The sequence below is a fragment of the Amia ocellicauda genome, chromosome 23 (genome assembly GCF_036373705.1).
Source record: "Amia ocellicauda isolate fAmiCal2 chromosome 23, fAmiCal2.hap1, whole genome shotgun sequence".
Taxonomy (NCBI): domain Eukaryota; kingdom Metazoa; phylum Chordata; class Actinopteri; order Amiiformes; family Amiidae; genus Amia; species Amia ocellicauda.
Window position 1 is genome coordinate 19,910,235 of NC_089872.1, and position 17,249 is coordinate 19,927,483.

A 17,249-nucleotide genomic window follows, 5' to 3' on the forward strand; every position below is an offset into this window, starting at 1 on the left:
ATTGATTGTTTTTTTTAGCAGACGCCCTTGTCCAGGGTGACTTATAAAATATAAGAGCGATACAAAGTGCAATAATACAGTGCAGTTCTTCAAATCATTTAAAGATATCTGAAATACATGTATTGATATCTGCAAATAATCTGAAGATATGTAAATTATTGTTCAGTTGGAGATACATTTAAATGATTTAAAGATATCTCCAAATGACGTCCTGTTCATTCGCAGATATCTGCACATCATTGAGATATCTGCAAAAGACTTCCTGTTTGCAGCCCAAGATTATCACTTCCTGTTCACGCGTTCAGCAGCACAGACCGAATGAGCGAGTGAACAGGAAGTGATAATCTTGGGCTGCAAACAGGAAGTCTTTTGCAGATATCTCAGAATGATGCACAGACATCCGGGTATCTTTAAATGGCGTTCAAGGAGAGATCTCTGATTAGGGAGCTGTGCCCATGATCTGAACTCATCCCGGCACTGCAACTGCAGTCTCAAACTGCAAACTGCGCCGCCTGCCTGCGTGCGTGACGTGACGTGACGTGTCGTGCGTGGCGTCGCCCTCGCGCTGCTGCATTGCTGCTCGCGCGCTTGGCACGGGGGGGCCACTTCGAGGCTCTCGCGCTCCGGTCCCGCCCGCCCCCCGCCACGCCGCGCGCCACGCCGGCCCCCGCCCCGCACGGACACGCGTGGGGTCCCGCACGTCTGCGCGTCTGCGCGTCTGCGCCCCCGCCTGCTCTGCGCCTCTGCGTCGCGCCAGGAGGGCAGCAATGGCGGCCAACATGTACCGGGTCGGAGGTATGTGCTCTGGATGCTTCCCTTGCAGGGCTGCCGTTGTCCTTTTAAACCCGCAGGAGCGGCTCTCACCCCCGCACCGCGCCGCCCCGAGGAGGCCGGGGATCGGGGCGAGGCGAGCCGGGGCTCCGTGGTCGGGGTTGTGGGGGGGGGACTGGGATGTGGGATGTGGGATGTGGGTCGGGCCTCCACACTGTCCCGGAGCCGCCGGGCTCGGGGTCCCGAAGCCAAACGCGGCTGTGTGGGTGTCGGTGGGGCCTCAGCCGCGGCTCCGGTCCGCCCGGGGTTCAGAGCCGGGGCCGCCGGGGGGAACCGCGGCGAGGGGGTTTGAAACGGCCGCGCCGGATGCGAGTCCATTGTTGACGCTCGTTCGGGGCTCGTCTTTGTATCCGGCTGCTGCGCTGCCCGACCCGGCCGCCCACAGCGGCTGCAGCCCGGCGGCGACACCACGGGCCCGGCTCGGCAGGGGGAACTGGACCCCCAGAAAAACCGCATTTGTGCTCTAATGTGATTACAGATGGGGGTTTAAACCGGTGTGTAGCGCATTGTATCCCCCGCCTCACACTAACACTGAGCATGCCTGTACTGCTGCTGCTATTACTACTACTGCTACTACTGCTGCTACTACTGCTGCTGCTATTACTACTACTACTACTGCTGCTATTACTACTACTACTACTGCTGCTATTACTACTACTGCTACTACTACCACCGCCACAGCCAGGTTATAATGGCGGGTTTGTTAATAAAGTGGTTACTGTTGGAGGGGAATCGGTGTCGGGACGCACCGGAGAGTCGTGGTCACATGACCGGCTTATTGTGTGTTGTGACCATCGGCTCCTGTGCGAAGACCAGCGTGTCGCTTTCATATGATATGATAAAAGAAACATGGACCCCCCACCACACACACACACACACACCAGGATCCCTGTGTTTTTATTAGTAATAGAAAACGTGCCTTTTGTTTTGGGGCTAAATGAGGGCGGATGTAAACACGGGTGGCGTAAGCAACTGAGCTGTGCTGACGTATTATTATTATTATTATTATTATTATTATTATTATTATTATTGTCCAGGACCTAGGGTACAGTCCTGCAAAAACCACTTCTACAACTTCACCAACTTGATTTTCATTATTTGAATTAATTTCTGCACACACAAGTTCAAGCCACACTGATTTAAATATAAACACATAAATGGGAATGAGTTAGGACTGTTAGGAGCTGCGCATTACTTAAACACATGCACACCTCATTGTATCGTGAAGTTGGGCCTTTTATTTTTACATAGACGAGTGTTGAGCATCCGGTCTGTCTGGCGTTGCTTCCGATGTCATTAAGAGATTTGTTTCCTTAAAAATCCCCTGTTCTGAGGCTAATATTAAGGTTTGCAAGCAGGAGCTCAAATTGATAAATCCATAAATAAATCCATAAATCGGACACCTGCTGTAGCTGCTGCTGCCCTGTCCTGGGAAACGAGTTCATCTGCAACTGTTGTAAACTGCATATTATTTGTCATTGTTGTCTTGTGTAGAAGATTATCGAACACTATACATGACCTTCTTGATGCATACCAGTCAATCACACTTATTTAGTTTCATTTAGCAAACATGTATGTATTTTTCTCTTTCTACAAAGCATTTTTGACATCTGTGCAGAATGCAACATGCGTCGGTGTCAGATGCCTTCCCGTTGTTCAGAAGAAGTGTGGCCAGCCGTTGCCCCTTTATAAGTTCAGAGTGAACGTTATTGTTGGTTTAAAAGTGCTCTGTGTGACACAGTGTTCAGTGATTTGTGCAGAGCACGGGACAGCACTCACTGAGGCTATAGAGCGTGAGTGCAAGACAAGCCTTTGAAGATGGATTCATCTCACTCTGAAAGGATTGCAGATGCGTTTGCTTTTTAAACTGTGGCGAATATTGCTGAGTGAAATACTTTTTTTTTTACTCGTACACTGGAGCTGTTTTCGCTCTTCCTTAATCGGAGTGGTTTTTCAAAACGTACTTAACTATTGAAAGCTTGTTGTGTTGAGCTTATGTTGTATCTAAAAAATCAGATTTTGCGGTCTTCAAAAGTGAATCTTGCAGTGTGCTTTGCCACTATCCTAAACACTGTTTTTGAAACCATTCACAATCTGCACAATAGTGTCACAAAAGCACGTTTTCTGTGTACCAATTAAATGTTCGTTTTCTTACAGATTATGTCTTCTTTGAGAACTCCTCCAGCAACCCATATCTGATCAGACGAATCGAGGAGCTAAACAAGGTATTTAAAAACGCTGGGTGGCTGCACGCTTCGTGTGCTGGGGGGGGTGGGGTGGCTGTAGCTTCTAGAGGTAAATATTTGAGAAGTCAGACTGCTGGGGGGGACTGGTGAAACTAAACGACCCAATATGTAAGATGTCAGTTTTTCTACCATGTAGTTGGCACGGTGGAAATCATGTGGGGTTGAATGAGGAAGTCCTTGTCAGAGCTTCATACGCATCCTCTTGTGGTACACAAACATTGTGTGAAAAAGCAAGCAGCGCCACCTGCAGGGCCACCGTGTACCTGCAGATAACAGCTCACTGTGAGGAACCTGTGTTCAGTCTTTGCCTGATTAATGCTCTTTTCGACACTATATAACGTATAAATGTTGTCTTTTTGGTGGGGGGTGGGTTATGTGACCGATGACTAAACGGATCATGGCTTTCACTGTGAAATTCAAATAACAGACGGGCAATTTTAAAATTGTACTGAAGAGACGGACAGCAGGCAGTCGAGATTGTCTGGATTTATTTCCTCAGTGTAATTGCTAGGTAGCTTTCTCTCGGCGCACACCAGCAATTTGTGATATAATTTCATTCTGTGTGTTACATTTGATTCAATTTCTGTGCTGGTTTGCTTCTGTTGTTGCCGTTTACTTGGAAAATGAATTCCCGTGGGGCGGATATTAAGTTCGTCAGTGTTTTTGTGTGTGTGTGTTGTTGGGATGATGGGCGAGGTGATGAGAGAGAGAGAGATCAGTGAAGGCCGAGATTAGGGTGCAACTCCAGCTTTGGCTGTTATGAATAAACAGGTTGGAAACTGCAGCGTTGGCAGACGATGTGACGAGCTTAAGATCTCGTTTCGCCGTCCTCGGTGAGGTGCAGATGTTTACACGGGCCCTGAATGGCTGGTCTGTGTGTTCGTTGGCCACCTGTGCAGTGTAGTCTTTAATTTCAGCTGTACGGAGAGAAGCGAATCCCTGCTGACTTTCCCGTCTGGTTGTTCTCTCTCTCTCGGCCACTTTATTTTTTTTGGCATCTTCAGACAAATTCATAAAAATAAAGACGTTCAGGGAGTTATTAAATGAAATTGACTTCATTAGTTGGGATGTTGAGCTTGTGCAACTGGACTGATGCTACTGTGTCGGCCTGTGTCTGGTCATTATTACCAAATACGGTAATCGGTTCACCAAAAACACTGATAATTCAATACCAGTCCAGTGAGCTTATAAATCAATCCACTATCACTCGGTTCAGCCAAAGCAGTTTATTGTTGAAACCTGACCCACCTCCCTCTCTTTGTCAAGAAATGGGTTTCACCGTAATTGCCTATGATACGGCTGTTGCGGGAAACAAGGCAGGCTATTGTTTGGTTTCGAGGGCTGATCCGCGGCCGCTGTGTGCCAGGGAGGCCGCGCTGCTCTTCGCCGCTCGCTACCCCCCCCCGCTCCAGACTGTTTACCCTCACCAGCGCAGCGCCGCTTCCTGTGGTGGGCCCGGCTCACAGGGGGCTTTGTTCTCGGGCGCAGCGCCGCCGTGCTCTGGCAGCCCCACGGTTTTCAGAAGGGGAGAAGGGTTTGCTTGCTTGTTTTGTTTGATTTTTCACACAAAGCACCTTGAGGGGCTGAGCTGTGCATCTGAATACTAGCGTCCCAGAATTCCCTTTGTTGTTTTTTTGGGGAGTTAGTCAGTGAGGTCCTTCTGGGTCAGAGGTTTCTCTCGGTCTTGCTTCAGTGTCCATATTACAGTTGTCTTTAATATGATAAGTTGTAGTGTAGGCTCAACAAACAGGGACAGGCCTTCCCAGACTGGAAACTGAATTATTTATTTCCTTTGGTGTCTTGCATGGTCTTGTTTTGTGTTCCATTCGGGCCACCCTCAGCACAAAGCCCAGCAATGATGCATTTTTGTGTGTTTTTTTTTATTGAATGAGCCTGGTGTCAGACTTTATTTATGGTTTTTCAAGAGATATAGAGTAGGAAGGGTTTCAGAGACGGTCTGTTTGCGGTCCCTCAGAAGGAGGCCTCTCCCAGGCGGGGGCTGTGAGCGAGAGTGTTTGTTGTTTTCTGACCAGTGCTGTCATGTGACTGTGCACAGCTGCAGTCAGGGAGAGGTGACCGCTGGCTGCGCCGTGTCGTGTGTGTGTGTGTGACACATAGTGTGTCTGTGTGCATGAACAGAGCAGGTCCGGCTGCAGCACGACCGGCAGTGCGTTTGTGTTTTTATGAATGTGACTTCAGTGTGAAGGAAGCTGGGAAATGCTGTTGTTGTTGTTGACTTGTTTACCTGCTGTCTGAACACAAACTAATCAGTAAGAATCTAATTCTTATAAAGCCTGGTGTTGGTGAACACATTTTAAGGCTTCTTGCCCCACAGTGTAAGTATCCGTCCCCCTCCAGTGTTAAAAGCGTTGCAGTGGAATCCGATACTGAAATATTGTCTCTTTGCTGAAGCTCTGCAGTGTCTGGACTCGCTGAGTGGCTGATAAGTATACGTGTGGTTCTCCCCTAATTATCGAGAAGACGCGATGATGTCTTCTATAATGTGTGGTTGGCTTGCAGATAAATGCTTTAAGGTACACAGACATACAATACACTAAACACGCACAAATACTTGTTTACTTTGGGAAGATGGTGGGTGGTGATACACAAAACAGCGCAGCCCTCGTCCAAACTGTTTATGTCTGTCTGTTCAGAGGGAGCTTATGAATGTGGCGTTTCTGAAAGACAATCTAAATATCTTCTAGCTTAAATCAGTCCTCAACAGTGCATGGCCAGCGTGGGTCTGTGTTGACCTTGGTGTGGCCATAAACACCCGGTGCTGAGGATGGGACGGCGGACCCGGGGGGCACGGAGCCCCATTGTCCTGCTCTGCAGCTCCATCTTCTCTGGATATTGATTCACGCTTTTAGCCGAGAAGGTCCCGTGACGGTTTATCGCCTCCCTTTGTGTTTCAGACGGCGAGTGGCAACGTGGAGGCGAAGGTCGTCTGCTTCTACCGGCGGAGAGACATCTCCAACAGCCTGATACAGCTGGCAGACAAGCATGCAAGTGAGTCCCTCAGACAGTTACATTTAATCGCGTCTGGATTTCGGTGTGTAAAGATCTGTCCTGCTGCCCCCCCTCTGATTATTTTAATTAGCAGCTATGAGAGACCCCATGAAGACTCTTTACACAACTAATTAACTAACTGACGTACAAACCCACCATTTTCAATTTGTAAAGCGCTCTGGCGTTAATTAGGCTGTTAGAAGAGGGGCTATTCTGTTTTTCTTATGCAGATGCTCCGCATGGAGTCTTATGTATTTTTTTTTTAATAAGGAGATCTGGAGGTTTGTTAAATCTCTTGCCAGTTGCTATTCCCATATTTGAGGCCGCTCTCGGATCAGTTGGCACGGCCTAGTGTTTCCAGGCCCTTAGAAGATGCCGCTCATCCCTGTGTTTGCGGTTCTTTTACCCTCCTCTGAAGTGAGTCTGCACTCCAGCACAAGGGCCTCTCGTGGACAAGGCCAGGGGGTTAAAGCGATGGACACGTTTAAAATAAACATTCATGATTAATAGCATGAGTGTTTCTGAAAGCGCAGCACAGAAACCCCCTGCCTTTAAAGGGACAGTTATTCCTTTCATGTGCAACTGCAGCAGTTTAGCCTGAGAGAGAAGTGACCACAGAGCGGCGGTTAGGACCCCCATCTGCACAGTTCGACCGTTACGGGCTGCACAGGAAATCAAGTCACGTGTATTTACTGTCCTGGGTCGTGTGTGCGAGCGAGTCTGTGTGCGTTTGCCCCGCGCTGACCCCTCTCCCCGTGTCCGAACACAGAGGAGCTCGATGAGGAGAAGGAGAGCCCCAGCGAGCCGGATCTCAGTGACAAGCAGAAGCACCAGCTGCGACACAGAGAGCTGTTCCTGTCCCGCCAGTATGAGTCGCTGCCGGCCACACACATCAGGTACGCACCCACACAGCCACACTGGGGCCAGAGCCCCGCCGCGCGCTGGGTTCAGGGCCTCTGCACGACAGATGGGTACAGGTGGTGCGATCAGTATAACACACACAACTCTATTGGTACACAGTCTGTGTCGCATCCGTCAGACACAATGTGATGTGAATGGTATCCGTTTCGCCACACAGGCAGTAGTGTTAGGCCTCTCTGTTTCCAGGCCAGACTCCCTCTGATCAGTGCTTTGCTAGGCTGTCCTAAAACGTATAAGTCAGGTTTTTGATTTAGTGGTTGAGGTTGTTCAAATCAACGCTACTGAACAAATGAGAGCTGTGAGCGGTGCAGAACTGGACTGATTACAGCACTGAGGAGCTGGGGGGCATTTGTTACGGAGACGGTGTGGAGAGCTGAGCTTCTGTCGTGTTCCTGCGTTGACGTAAAAACAGATTTTGGATCTTTTTGAACTGTATTCAATATAAACTGAAAAGGGTGTCTGAAGCTCCTGACAGCTGTGTAGTTTGGCTTCTCTGCAGATTTCTCTGTTGGAAGGCATTTCACCGTGACAGTCACCCACCAAAAGCTATTATTTGATGTGTTTATGAATGTATTGAGATAAATATTGAACTGATCAAGCAGCCCGCTGTGTTCAGCCAGAAAGTGCCCAGATCAGGACTAACTGGCTTTCCACTGTAATAGATCTGCATTTACATTTACCAGCGCCGCTCGTGACAGCGGGAGGAATGCTAGTGCTGATCCGAACAAACGGGAATCAGTCGCTCGGGTCTTGGAGCCGCGCCCGCTCTGCGAGCCGATCGATCGGCTGCTGAGCTGAGGAATGTACCTGCTGACTGTGGCCTGTGAAATGAACGAGCGACTCTCTTCTTTAACGGCCTGGCAGCTCAGGGGCTGTTTAGAGCTGCCAGAATGAGTCACGAAAGCAAAACGGAGGGGCGAAGTGTGTTTGTGGATATATTTTATTTCTCAGCAGATGCCCGTATCCAGTATGGCCACCAGTGGTTACAGTATATCCATTTAAACAGCTGTAATAATCGGTGCCGCCCACTGTTTAGAGGGATGGAGCAGGAGTTTTTCAATCTGTGTCTTAAGGATCTTAGGAAATACTTAAACAGCATTAAATAAGCATAATGGTGTTCGTGGACTGCAGCTCTGTTCAGCCAGTGTTTCTGTACCCGTTTTCAAGCCTCTTGAATGTGAATTGGGACAAAACCTATTTTTAATGTGTGGAGGGGCGGGATAGATCTACATTTTATGCATAAATATCCTTAAAACTGCTCTGAAGTGGCACCATCTCTCTTCCCCTTCCGATCACCTTCAGCTGCAGGCGTGTAGGTGGGGAGCTGATGTATTCCTGTCAGGGCTCGGGCGCTCACGACTCGCTGTGTTTTCTCTCTGCAGGGGGAAGTGCAGCGTGGCGCTCCTGAACGAGACCGAGTCGGTGCTGTCTTATCTGGAGAAAGAGGTACTGCCGGCACACCCAGCTCGCCTCCACAGAGCTCGGAAGAGTCACCGGGGTTTTAAATCACTTAAACCGGGAACACAGACTGTCACTGTTTTATTGCAGGGGGTTCCTGCAAGAATGTTGTTCCATTAAATGTTAATGTTGCTACAGTTTTATTTGACTGATATTGTGGGGCGCCCCGTTAATTCTGCTACCCTACATGTGAGACGAGAGTGTTTGTCTCCCGGGTTGTGTGTGAAGGAACAGAGTCGTGTCTTTTAAAGCGCACTGTGTCTGCGTGTGAGAGCATCTGGGGGGACCGGGGGCAGATGGGAGTGGGGGGATACGCCAGAGCTGCCACCGAGACTCTGGCATCGGGGAGATGGGAGACATTAAACCCTGCCGTTCTCTGCCCTGTGGCCCTCAGGACACCTTCTTCTACTCGCTGGTGTACGACCCCACGCAGAAGACCCTGCTGGCAGACAAGGGGGAGATCCGTGTAGGACCCCGCTTTCAGGCCGACGTCCCCGACATGCTGCAGGAGGGTGAGTTTGACCCCCGAACGTTCCTCGCACGCCCCCCTACCTCCGTGCTTTGTGCTTCTCTCTTCATCGAAGGGGGATTGTGTGTGTGCTTCTCTACACTAACACATCCGCACCACAGCCCTGTCGGCGACGCTTGATTGCTCTTGGCATGTTTACGCGTGAGAGAAGAGATTCGTTACTCGATGTCTTATTGCTCGCCGTCTCTGCAGCCGGTCAATAATATTTCATTGAGGCTTTTTGGTGCCAGATCTCAGTCAGACCTATTTCGGCTTTAATTAACCTCTCTGGTCTGTGGTGAACAGAACGAGAAGTTCAGTCGTTAATTCCCCAAACAAGGAAAACTTTTGGGGCCTTTGTGTGACGGTGCGGAGGAGGTGGGCTGGTAAACAGAAGTCTGATGTGCCTTAGCATTGTCCTGTTGTACTAATGATGCATTAAGCCATAAAATGCGCATAACTTTAAGATTTAATCCACTTTAATTTGAGGTTTGTTGTGTGTTGATGTATATGTCGGACTTGGGGTTCGATTTCTTGTCCGAAACGTCGGCGGTCATTTTGATTTCAGCTCATCCGACCATTACAAGGTGACGTGCTATACATTAGCAGCTTCAGTGAGGAGGGGGGAGAGCGCTGAGGTGTGAAATTGTGAGATTGTACACGCGGGAAGGTAGGGGGGTCTGAGAGGGATTTCCTCTGCTGACCTTGACCTCATAATGTCACTGTTTGCTGAAGCCTTTTAGCTGCCACCTTTAATATAGCAGCGATGTGTGTTACCAGCAAAGGAGGTGTGTGTGTGTTATATATGACAGTATACACATTAGATATTTGTTTCCCGCAAGAAAATAGTGTTGAGATTGGTATTGAATGTCCATTACTTGTTGAACAGAAGGATGGCAGAGCACAACAGCACTGCTATAGATTTACTGCAGACCACCTGCACTGCCCTGTCAAGCCTCAATACTTATGGTCCTCATCTGACATGCTTTTGCTCTAAATGTTTCCCGCACGCTGTCTGGTTACGAGCTGGCCATTCCTGCAGTGTTTGGGATCAATCTGCACTGTTTAAACCATAAAAACACACTAGTAACAGGCACTGTGGACCAGACTGGGAAACACAACCTGAATTTATAGCGCTGCAGTCGCGTAGCTGGAGGAGAGAGAGAGCGGGAGGAGGTTGTCTGTGCTGTTGTGAGCGTGCTCTGTGCGTGTCACGCCAGGGCCACACGGTGCCTCCTTTCAATCCCATTCCCTCTCCGGATGAAGGCTCTTCTGCATTAAGGAGGTCAACCCCAAATTGTGTATTTGTAAGAAGAGCAGGTGGAAGCAGATGTAATGTCCCCTGTTGGAAATGAGGACAGAAATAAATCTCCCTTCAATCACAGAATAAGTCGCTGCTCTCACACACATAAAACATGACCCATTTTTATCTGCCGTGTTCAATATCAAGGATTTATACCCGTGTTAGTGTTCTACTTCTCGTCTCTCTACTACGGAGCGCTCGCATTTAAATATCCTGAAGGTTTCTGCGCTCTCTTCCCTCCGCTGTCGTTTACAAAAGCGGACTTAACCAATCTGAAGCTCCCCTGATTAAAAGCACACGACGGGTCTCGTAAATTAATTTTTAAATGTGTGTGTTAAGGAATGCTGCGGATCCGTTTAGGAGGAACTGAAATGTATTGATCTCGTCCGAACCGTGAAGCAGGGGCTCGATCGATTTTTGAACGGGTTTGCTGATATCGAAAGAAGCGCCGCTGCTTTTGTTTTCTTGGAAACCATCGATTTCTTGTGAGGGAAGTTGTTTGTAATGACACACACTTTCCCTGATGACTTCACTGTCGAGATGTTGAAAGTGAGAGCTGCCTGTATGATGTGACTGTTTGTGGGTCCGGACCACAGGACAGGATGTGATGCTGGGATGCCTCCCTTAATTAGCGTCTCCTGAACTGAGCTGCCGTCTGAGGGTCAGGGACTGTTGTGGTGGTGTAATATAAATCCTCATTAAGAGAGTCGGACGCTGGGCATTGTTTTAGAGTCTGCTCCTTCGTTAGCATCTCTCGGAGCCCAATATTGCACGTCGTCTCGTCCAGATTTGTTCAAACCTCAAAGCATGTTTGACTAATAAAATAAATTAAATGGCAGATGTCTTAAAAAAGTGGTAACATCTTTTGTTTGGTATCCTTTATTCCACGTTCAAGAGGAAATCAAAACTCGACAGTACTGTACAAGAACTCTCCAGTGAGGTAATAATGTCCTGCGAAGGGAATCTCCTCTAAAGTAAAGTCATCTACCTTCTCTGCCTCCCCAGCGCGAGCCGCTCTCTCTCCCGTGTAATAACAGTGTAATTAATGACCTCCCAGATACCGCCGCCGCCTTCTGTTCTCCGTGTTACACGACAATTAGCCGATAAATCCCGGAGATGTAAAGCTCTGCCTCCGTCCTCCGAAGCAGAAACGAACGCGCTGCATTGTTGTCATCTGGGGAATGTATTATTGAGAGTGCGCTTGGCTCGCGGGTTGTGAAAATGTGCTTTCCTGTGCGGTGATGAATTGTCCAGACGGCCCCGGTATCTGGACTGATTTTCCACCGTGTGAGATTGTCATAAGTAAGAGACTCCAGTTCAGTTCCTTTGAGGTCCGATGCGTTTTTTTCTCTGTCATTTCGATGCGCTGCATGTTGCTTTTTGCTGCCTGTCAAACGTGCCATCGATTTCAGGATGTGTTTATTTAATTGTGACCTTAATGGAGGTAAAATGTTTCTGCACAAGCTTACCTGCTGGCTCTGAGGGTCCTGGAGGAGCAGTTTGGACGGGGTTTGATATGATGCAGGGTGCGTGTTAGGAAGCGCAGATTGGATTTGGCTGTGGAAGTAGTGGGTGGACAGGTGTTGCATGCAATTCAATTAAAAACTTTTAGATGTTTTTCCACGCACTTAGAAATGGAAACACCTTCTCGCATGTGATGTTTTCGTGCTTTTAATGCGCTCTGTTTGCTTTACAGTTCATGACACAAGACCCAGGCTCTGAGATGTCATTTGGTTTGGAAAGAGAGCCATTAATGTCACAGCAGGAGCGAGAGAACAGCGGCATGCAATTCTTTCTCTTCTCACGTTTGCTCCCTCCAGTCATCGTTATCTCCCTTTTTCTTTGTAATTGGTCAAGGTTTATCAACACAGTCACGTACAGTAATTTAAGAGTAACGCAGCTTCATTAATGGATTGTCGTGAATAGTGTCTCTTCTCCGGCTCCCCGTTGACTGCTTTTGATTATCATTTATATTAATCCAACCCCTTTCAGAACATGTAATTATCGTTTTTTTTTTTTGTCTTATAATTGACACGGGAAAGTTTAGGCCCCTCCTGATAGTCAGCACGACTCCTGGGATTTGGCGTTGACCGGGAAGAGCCTTGATGGCTGCATTGTCTGCCTCTTGGCGGGGGGCGCAGGCGGCACAGCGGGGGTAGGGCCCCCTCACCCCTTTGTCTGACACGCGTGACTCCTCGGCACACTTTGGCTGACAAGGGCAGTGACCTCTGTCCCGTTCCCTGATCGTTTGACACGAGAGCATCTTGCTGGGGTGGTGGTGGGCACCAAAGGGAGGCACGAGGAGAGGTTGTGCATCATCCCAGAACAAATAAGTCACATGACTTTGACAGCCGTGTGACCCACAACTGGTACAAATTAAAATATTAAAGTTCAAGGAACAGGAGCAGCACTCCTACGATTTTAGTTTTTTGTTTTATGTATATTTTAGGCCTCTGGTCTGTTAGTTTTCACTGCTGTTTTTTGTTTTTAGCTGAACAGGAGTATAATAACATTGAAATGTTCTTCTGCTAATGCCTAGTGGTTTGGAGTTGCGTTCAGTGAGTTGAGGAAACGCACCAACGATCTGACCTCTTGTCTGTTCCGGCGTCGGAGCTTCAGACCATTTTAGAGGGCCGTGCGTTTCATAAGCTGTGCAGACACGCCCAAAACTTGGCAGCTGGTCCGTGCCATCTAACTCCCATTCCAGACATTTTAATTAAACTAATAAAACCAGGGCGCTGATAAAGAGTGCTTCTCTTCTGCCTGGACTCCTCGCGCTGATGCGATTTGATCTGTGTCGGTGAAGAGACGGCGTCGAGGTGTCGCCGCTGATGAATGGCAGTGACTAGTCTTGGCACACGGATAATAAATCCTCCTCCATTCCTGATTGCATTTGAAAATGGCCCTTTTTTGGCGGGGGTAGAAAAGTAAAAATACATAATCTCTGGTTCAGTATCCGGCTTTGTAAAACAGCCTCAATGCCAGCAGATGATCTCCCGTCCCCACCCGAGACGGCAGGCTGGGTCCCTATACTCTGGGTAATTCATTAACTGAATTCCATTAAAAACTCCCTTCATCGATACTAGACCAGCGACAACCAGTCATATTTTCTGGAGGTGTGCGTGGGCTGCAGCCGAGAGAATTAATTGTGTGTTTTTGACATTCCTGTTGGCTTGATTTGCTGTGAACTTAAAAAAAAAAAACTAAAAAAAACTAAAAACCAACATACAAAATCCTCCCGTCTTCGCTGCGATGTGCTAATATCGCTTTTCACAGGCAGGCGAGCGCGGTAAACAATACTTGCTTTGTAGAAGCGGTAACATGAAGAGGTGATAAACTGCGGCTCTCGGGAAGTATTTTTTTACACTGCTTATTAGCATAACCTCAACCTGGGTCCCTCTGCCTGCGCTAGAACTGTGACACCGAGCATCTGCAGTCTCCGGGCCTCGGATCAAGGCTACTGTGATTCGCGATTCCACCGATCTGTGCGTTTGAATGGATGCTTTCTGTGTTGCTTTGCATATCTAATCATCACCGCTTTTGTCAGACATTTCTCACATTGAAGACACAAACTACGCATCCCTCAAGCGGTCGTTTAGTTCCTCCGCACTGGCAGGGGGCTGTGGGACCTCAAACCAGACTAGCGCTGCTAGATACCCTCAAACAAAGCACTTTGCACCAAGAGTATTAAACAAGGAAATAGTAGCTTACATACTGGTGAAGTATCTTCTACTATTGTTTTTATTTTTAAAGTGATTTCCTGGATGATTCTAGAACCACATTGAGAAGTTATTTGAGTCCAATCCTGGCTAAACAACTGGAAATACCATGCAGTTGCAAGCTATTAGTTTAAAAGCACAGAAAATGGGCTGTGCTATCCACTCCCTAATTCACCTGAGTTTAAAAACTGCTCAGCTGGTCTTTATGAATGGATGATGGAGCCGTTTCTCGCAGTAGCACTTTGTCTTCGGCGCTCAGTGAGGTTTCGGAGGGCCTTCGAAAGCACATAATGTCTCGTAATCACATAATGGGGTAATTTCACATAGCCTTGATTTCTCTTTTCTTCGCGAAGACGGGAGGTTTGTGTTCGTCAACAGAAAGCAGTAGGGTACTGGGGTGTGCAAAAAGCAAATGAAGAAAGGGATGAAAAGCTACTTTAATGATTGCTATACAGTATGTGTTTGTGCTTCACACTGGTGAGGAATGTGGGTTAGGATATATGTGCTAGTCCAGTACAGAGCACCAGCTAGTGTATTGTACTGTGAACCAGCCTCCCACAGCTCTGCATTTCTCAAATTTCTGCGCCCGGCTGCCACCCGACCCGGTCTCCTCTGGGATTCTGGGAGCTGTTGTCAAAACATGAAATCTGTTTCCTCACAAAGCACTTGAGGAAGGTGGTTTGGTAGTCGGTTATAGTTCTAGACTGGCCCCCTGTGCGCCTGTTGTCTTTCTGGAGATTAAACTAAATTAAAACGCAGGCAGGATGAGCTACCCTCCTCTCTCGCGTATAAGTGATGTGCTAACATGGCTTCTTCAAGGGAGAGGGAACAGGGAAGGTGTGACAGCTGTGCGGATTAAAAGGCTTACAAAACATGTTGAATAAAACCAGGAACAGTCTGTGTACTCTGAAACTGATTGCCTACTAAGCTGCTGGTGCTTTCAACTGCCCCCTCCATGGAAGACTGAATAACCACCCCCACCTTATTAAAGAAACCCTTTCCTAGCGAGCTGCTAAACCTCGGCACATCAGCTCGGTACTGACCTCCCCTGGTCGGGATCTGGCACAGAGGAGGGAACCTGGTGCATCTGGGCAGATTAATTTATTTCGGTTTCTCCCTCAAAATCCCAAACTAATCTTTTCCTTTAACGAATGCATGAATTATATATCGTCCCCTGAAACACAGATTGATATTTTAGGTTTGTCTGGCCATAGTGTGTGACGCTTCACACAGTCCGAAAATAGGTCCAGCTGTACTGAAGCAAATTTAGCTCGGTGAGAAACGGGGCAGAGACTCCTGTGGCTTTCACAGTGCTCAACCTGAAAAAAGCATCGCCTAATTAGTGACGTTTCTATAAATAATGTATGACGTCGCTTTGAATGTGTCACGGCAGGGCAGGTGACTTATGATCCTTCCTGGAGGTTGTTTCCACAGTCGTTCACACATTGTATGCAGTTCGGGTCAAAACCAGCTCCGGTTTTGAGGCCGTTTCGAGTGGCTCCTAATTGGTTGCTTGTGTGCAGCCAGCTCAGATGCCTGGATACGCAGTGGGTTTATTAGACTGTTAAATAACCCACTGGGTCACACAAAAACAAACATTTGATCACCTTCAACACTGAGTGACCTGCAGCTAATTAAAAAGTAACACTTTGTCCCCGAGGGATTTTGTGCGTGTGTAATCGAGTGGTGTTCAAATTAAAACACGACCAACTTGTACTTCCATCAGAGGAAGTTGCGATGGAATTGATCTGCGTTGGGTCCCTTTGAAGTGCGTTGGCTTTGGCTGGTGGAGACCTAATCGTCTGGATGATCAAAGAACGAGGGACGCTGGAAGGTGTGTGGGTGTGAGGGGGTGGGGGTGCTGTCATTAGAGCCACCAGCATCTAACCAGCCCTGAATTCAAAGTTTCTTTATGAGCACAGCTATAGATAGCTATAGCAGATTCGGGCATTGAGTTTTGAATTTGCATAGCAGGATTGGATTGTTGGCCACTCCCAGTGTTCTAGTCTGTTCTGTTCAGGAACACTGACGTTCTCCTTCAACGTCGTGTTGGATGCCTGTGTGGTGACATCTCCTTTGCTCTTGACCACCATGTTCTGTCCCCTCTGTGCTGCCCAGTGGGACTACAGCGCTACAGTGTGTGTGTGTGTGTGTGTGTGTGTTTTCCCTCTTAAAGACGGCTGTTGTGCGAGGACCGTTGGGGCTGTAGCCGAGTGTGTCAGTGGCTTGTCACCTCAGATGGGTTTTGGCAGCACATTAGTACGGTGACACGAGTGAGATGATGTATTTAATTCCTAATTAGCATTGAGAGGCAGGTAATTAACTGATTAGTCAAATGGAGTTCAGGGTTATGGTGAGTTTTTGTGTTGCTTTTAAGATCTTAATATGAAAGCCAGCATTTGCAGTTTAACGTTGATCAAAATCCCCCAGAGGTCAAATGTTTGGAAGTCAAGAATAGGACGTGCTTGTCGAGTGGAGGACGGCTTTTTTCTCTATCACTGATGTTTCTTTGCCCAATTAGATAAGACTATTAAAAATGCGATCTAGACACAAACCCCACCACAACCATATCTTGCAAATAAGAAATGAGGGGAAAGATTGAACAGAGAGCCCTTGTGCTGCGATTTTGGCCTTGAGGAGTAGGTCTTGATTACGGGCCTCTCGTTATTCCCTGTCATCTGTGATTTACACTTTAATTCACACTTCCTCTGTGAATAAAACAACACCGCGCCTCCATCTATTTATATTCCGGTGTTTTTTATTTTGAGCCTGTCAGAGTTGCTTTTAAAAAGTGGCGTTCGAAAGGCAGGGTGACAGCGGCGCCTATTAGAGGTTAAATTAAACTGTAAATAATCAATGAGCGCCCGTCTCCCTGCGATGAGCGATCGAGGAACAGGTCGGCTGTGGGGGGGGGGGTCGGTGGGAGCTGCTCACCCACACCAGCCCGTCTCCCTCGCTCCTCCGTCTGCTGAGCCGCTCTGCACAGATCAGAGATTACTCTCCACCCTGACATCCATCACTTTTTCCTCGCGCTGTTTTTATGTAGATTAATTCTCACGATGCACAGCAGTATGATTTTTTAAAGTCTTAATGGATCTTTCTGTATGTTATAATGTCCCGTCAAGTGTGTTTCTGAGCGATGTTCGGATCTGAAGTGCATACGAAGTGTTTCAAGTCAAATTTTGATAAGGTAACTAAGGTAATGTCTTTAACTTCAGCTTGGGTCCGTGTGAGCGGTGGGTGTGGTTTGCATT

The 17,249-nt window shown here is 47.8% G+C and overlaps 1 protein-coding gene across 1 annotated transcript in view; it reads left to right on the forward strand.

Moving 5' to 3' along the window:
• The first annotated feature begins 401 nt into the window (after positions 1–401).
• Positions 402–17,249, forward strand: part of mta3 (metastasis associated 1 family, member 3) — a 44,276-nt gene continuing 27,428 nt past the window's right edge. The window contains exons 1-6 of the mRNA XM_066696890.1: positions 402–795; positions 2,989–3,056; positions 5,993–6,086; positions 6,856–6,982; positions 8,390–8,453; positions 8,860–8,977. Of these exons, the coding sequence (XP_066552987.1) occupies positions 768–795; positions 2,989–3,056; positions 5,993–6,086; positions 6,856–6,982; positions 8,390–8,453; positions 8,860–8,977 (499 nt within the window). The 5' untranslated portion in view covers positions 402–767. The remainder of the gene's footprint in view (positions 796–2,988; positions 3,057–5,992; positions 6,087–6,855; positions 6,983–8,389; positions 8,454–8,859; positions 8,978–17,249) is intronic.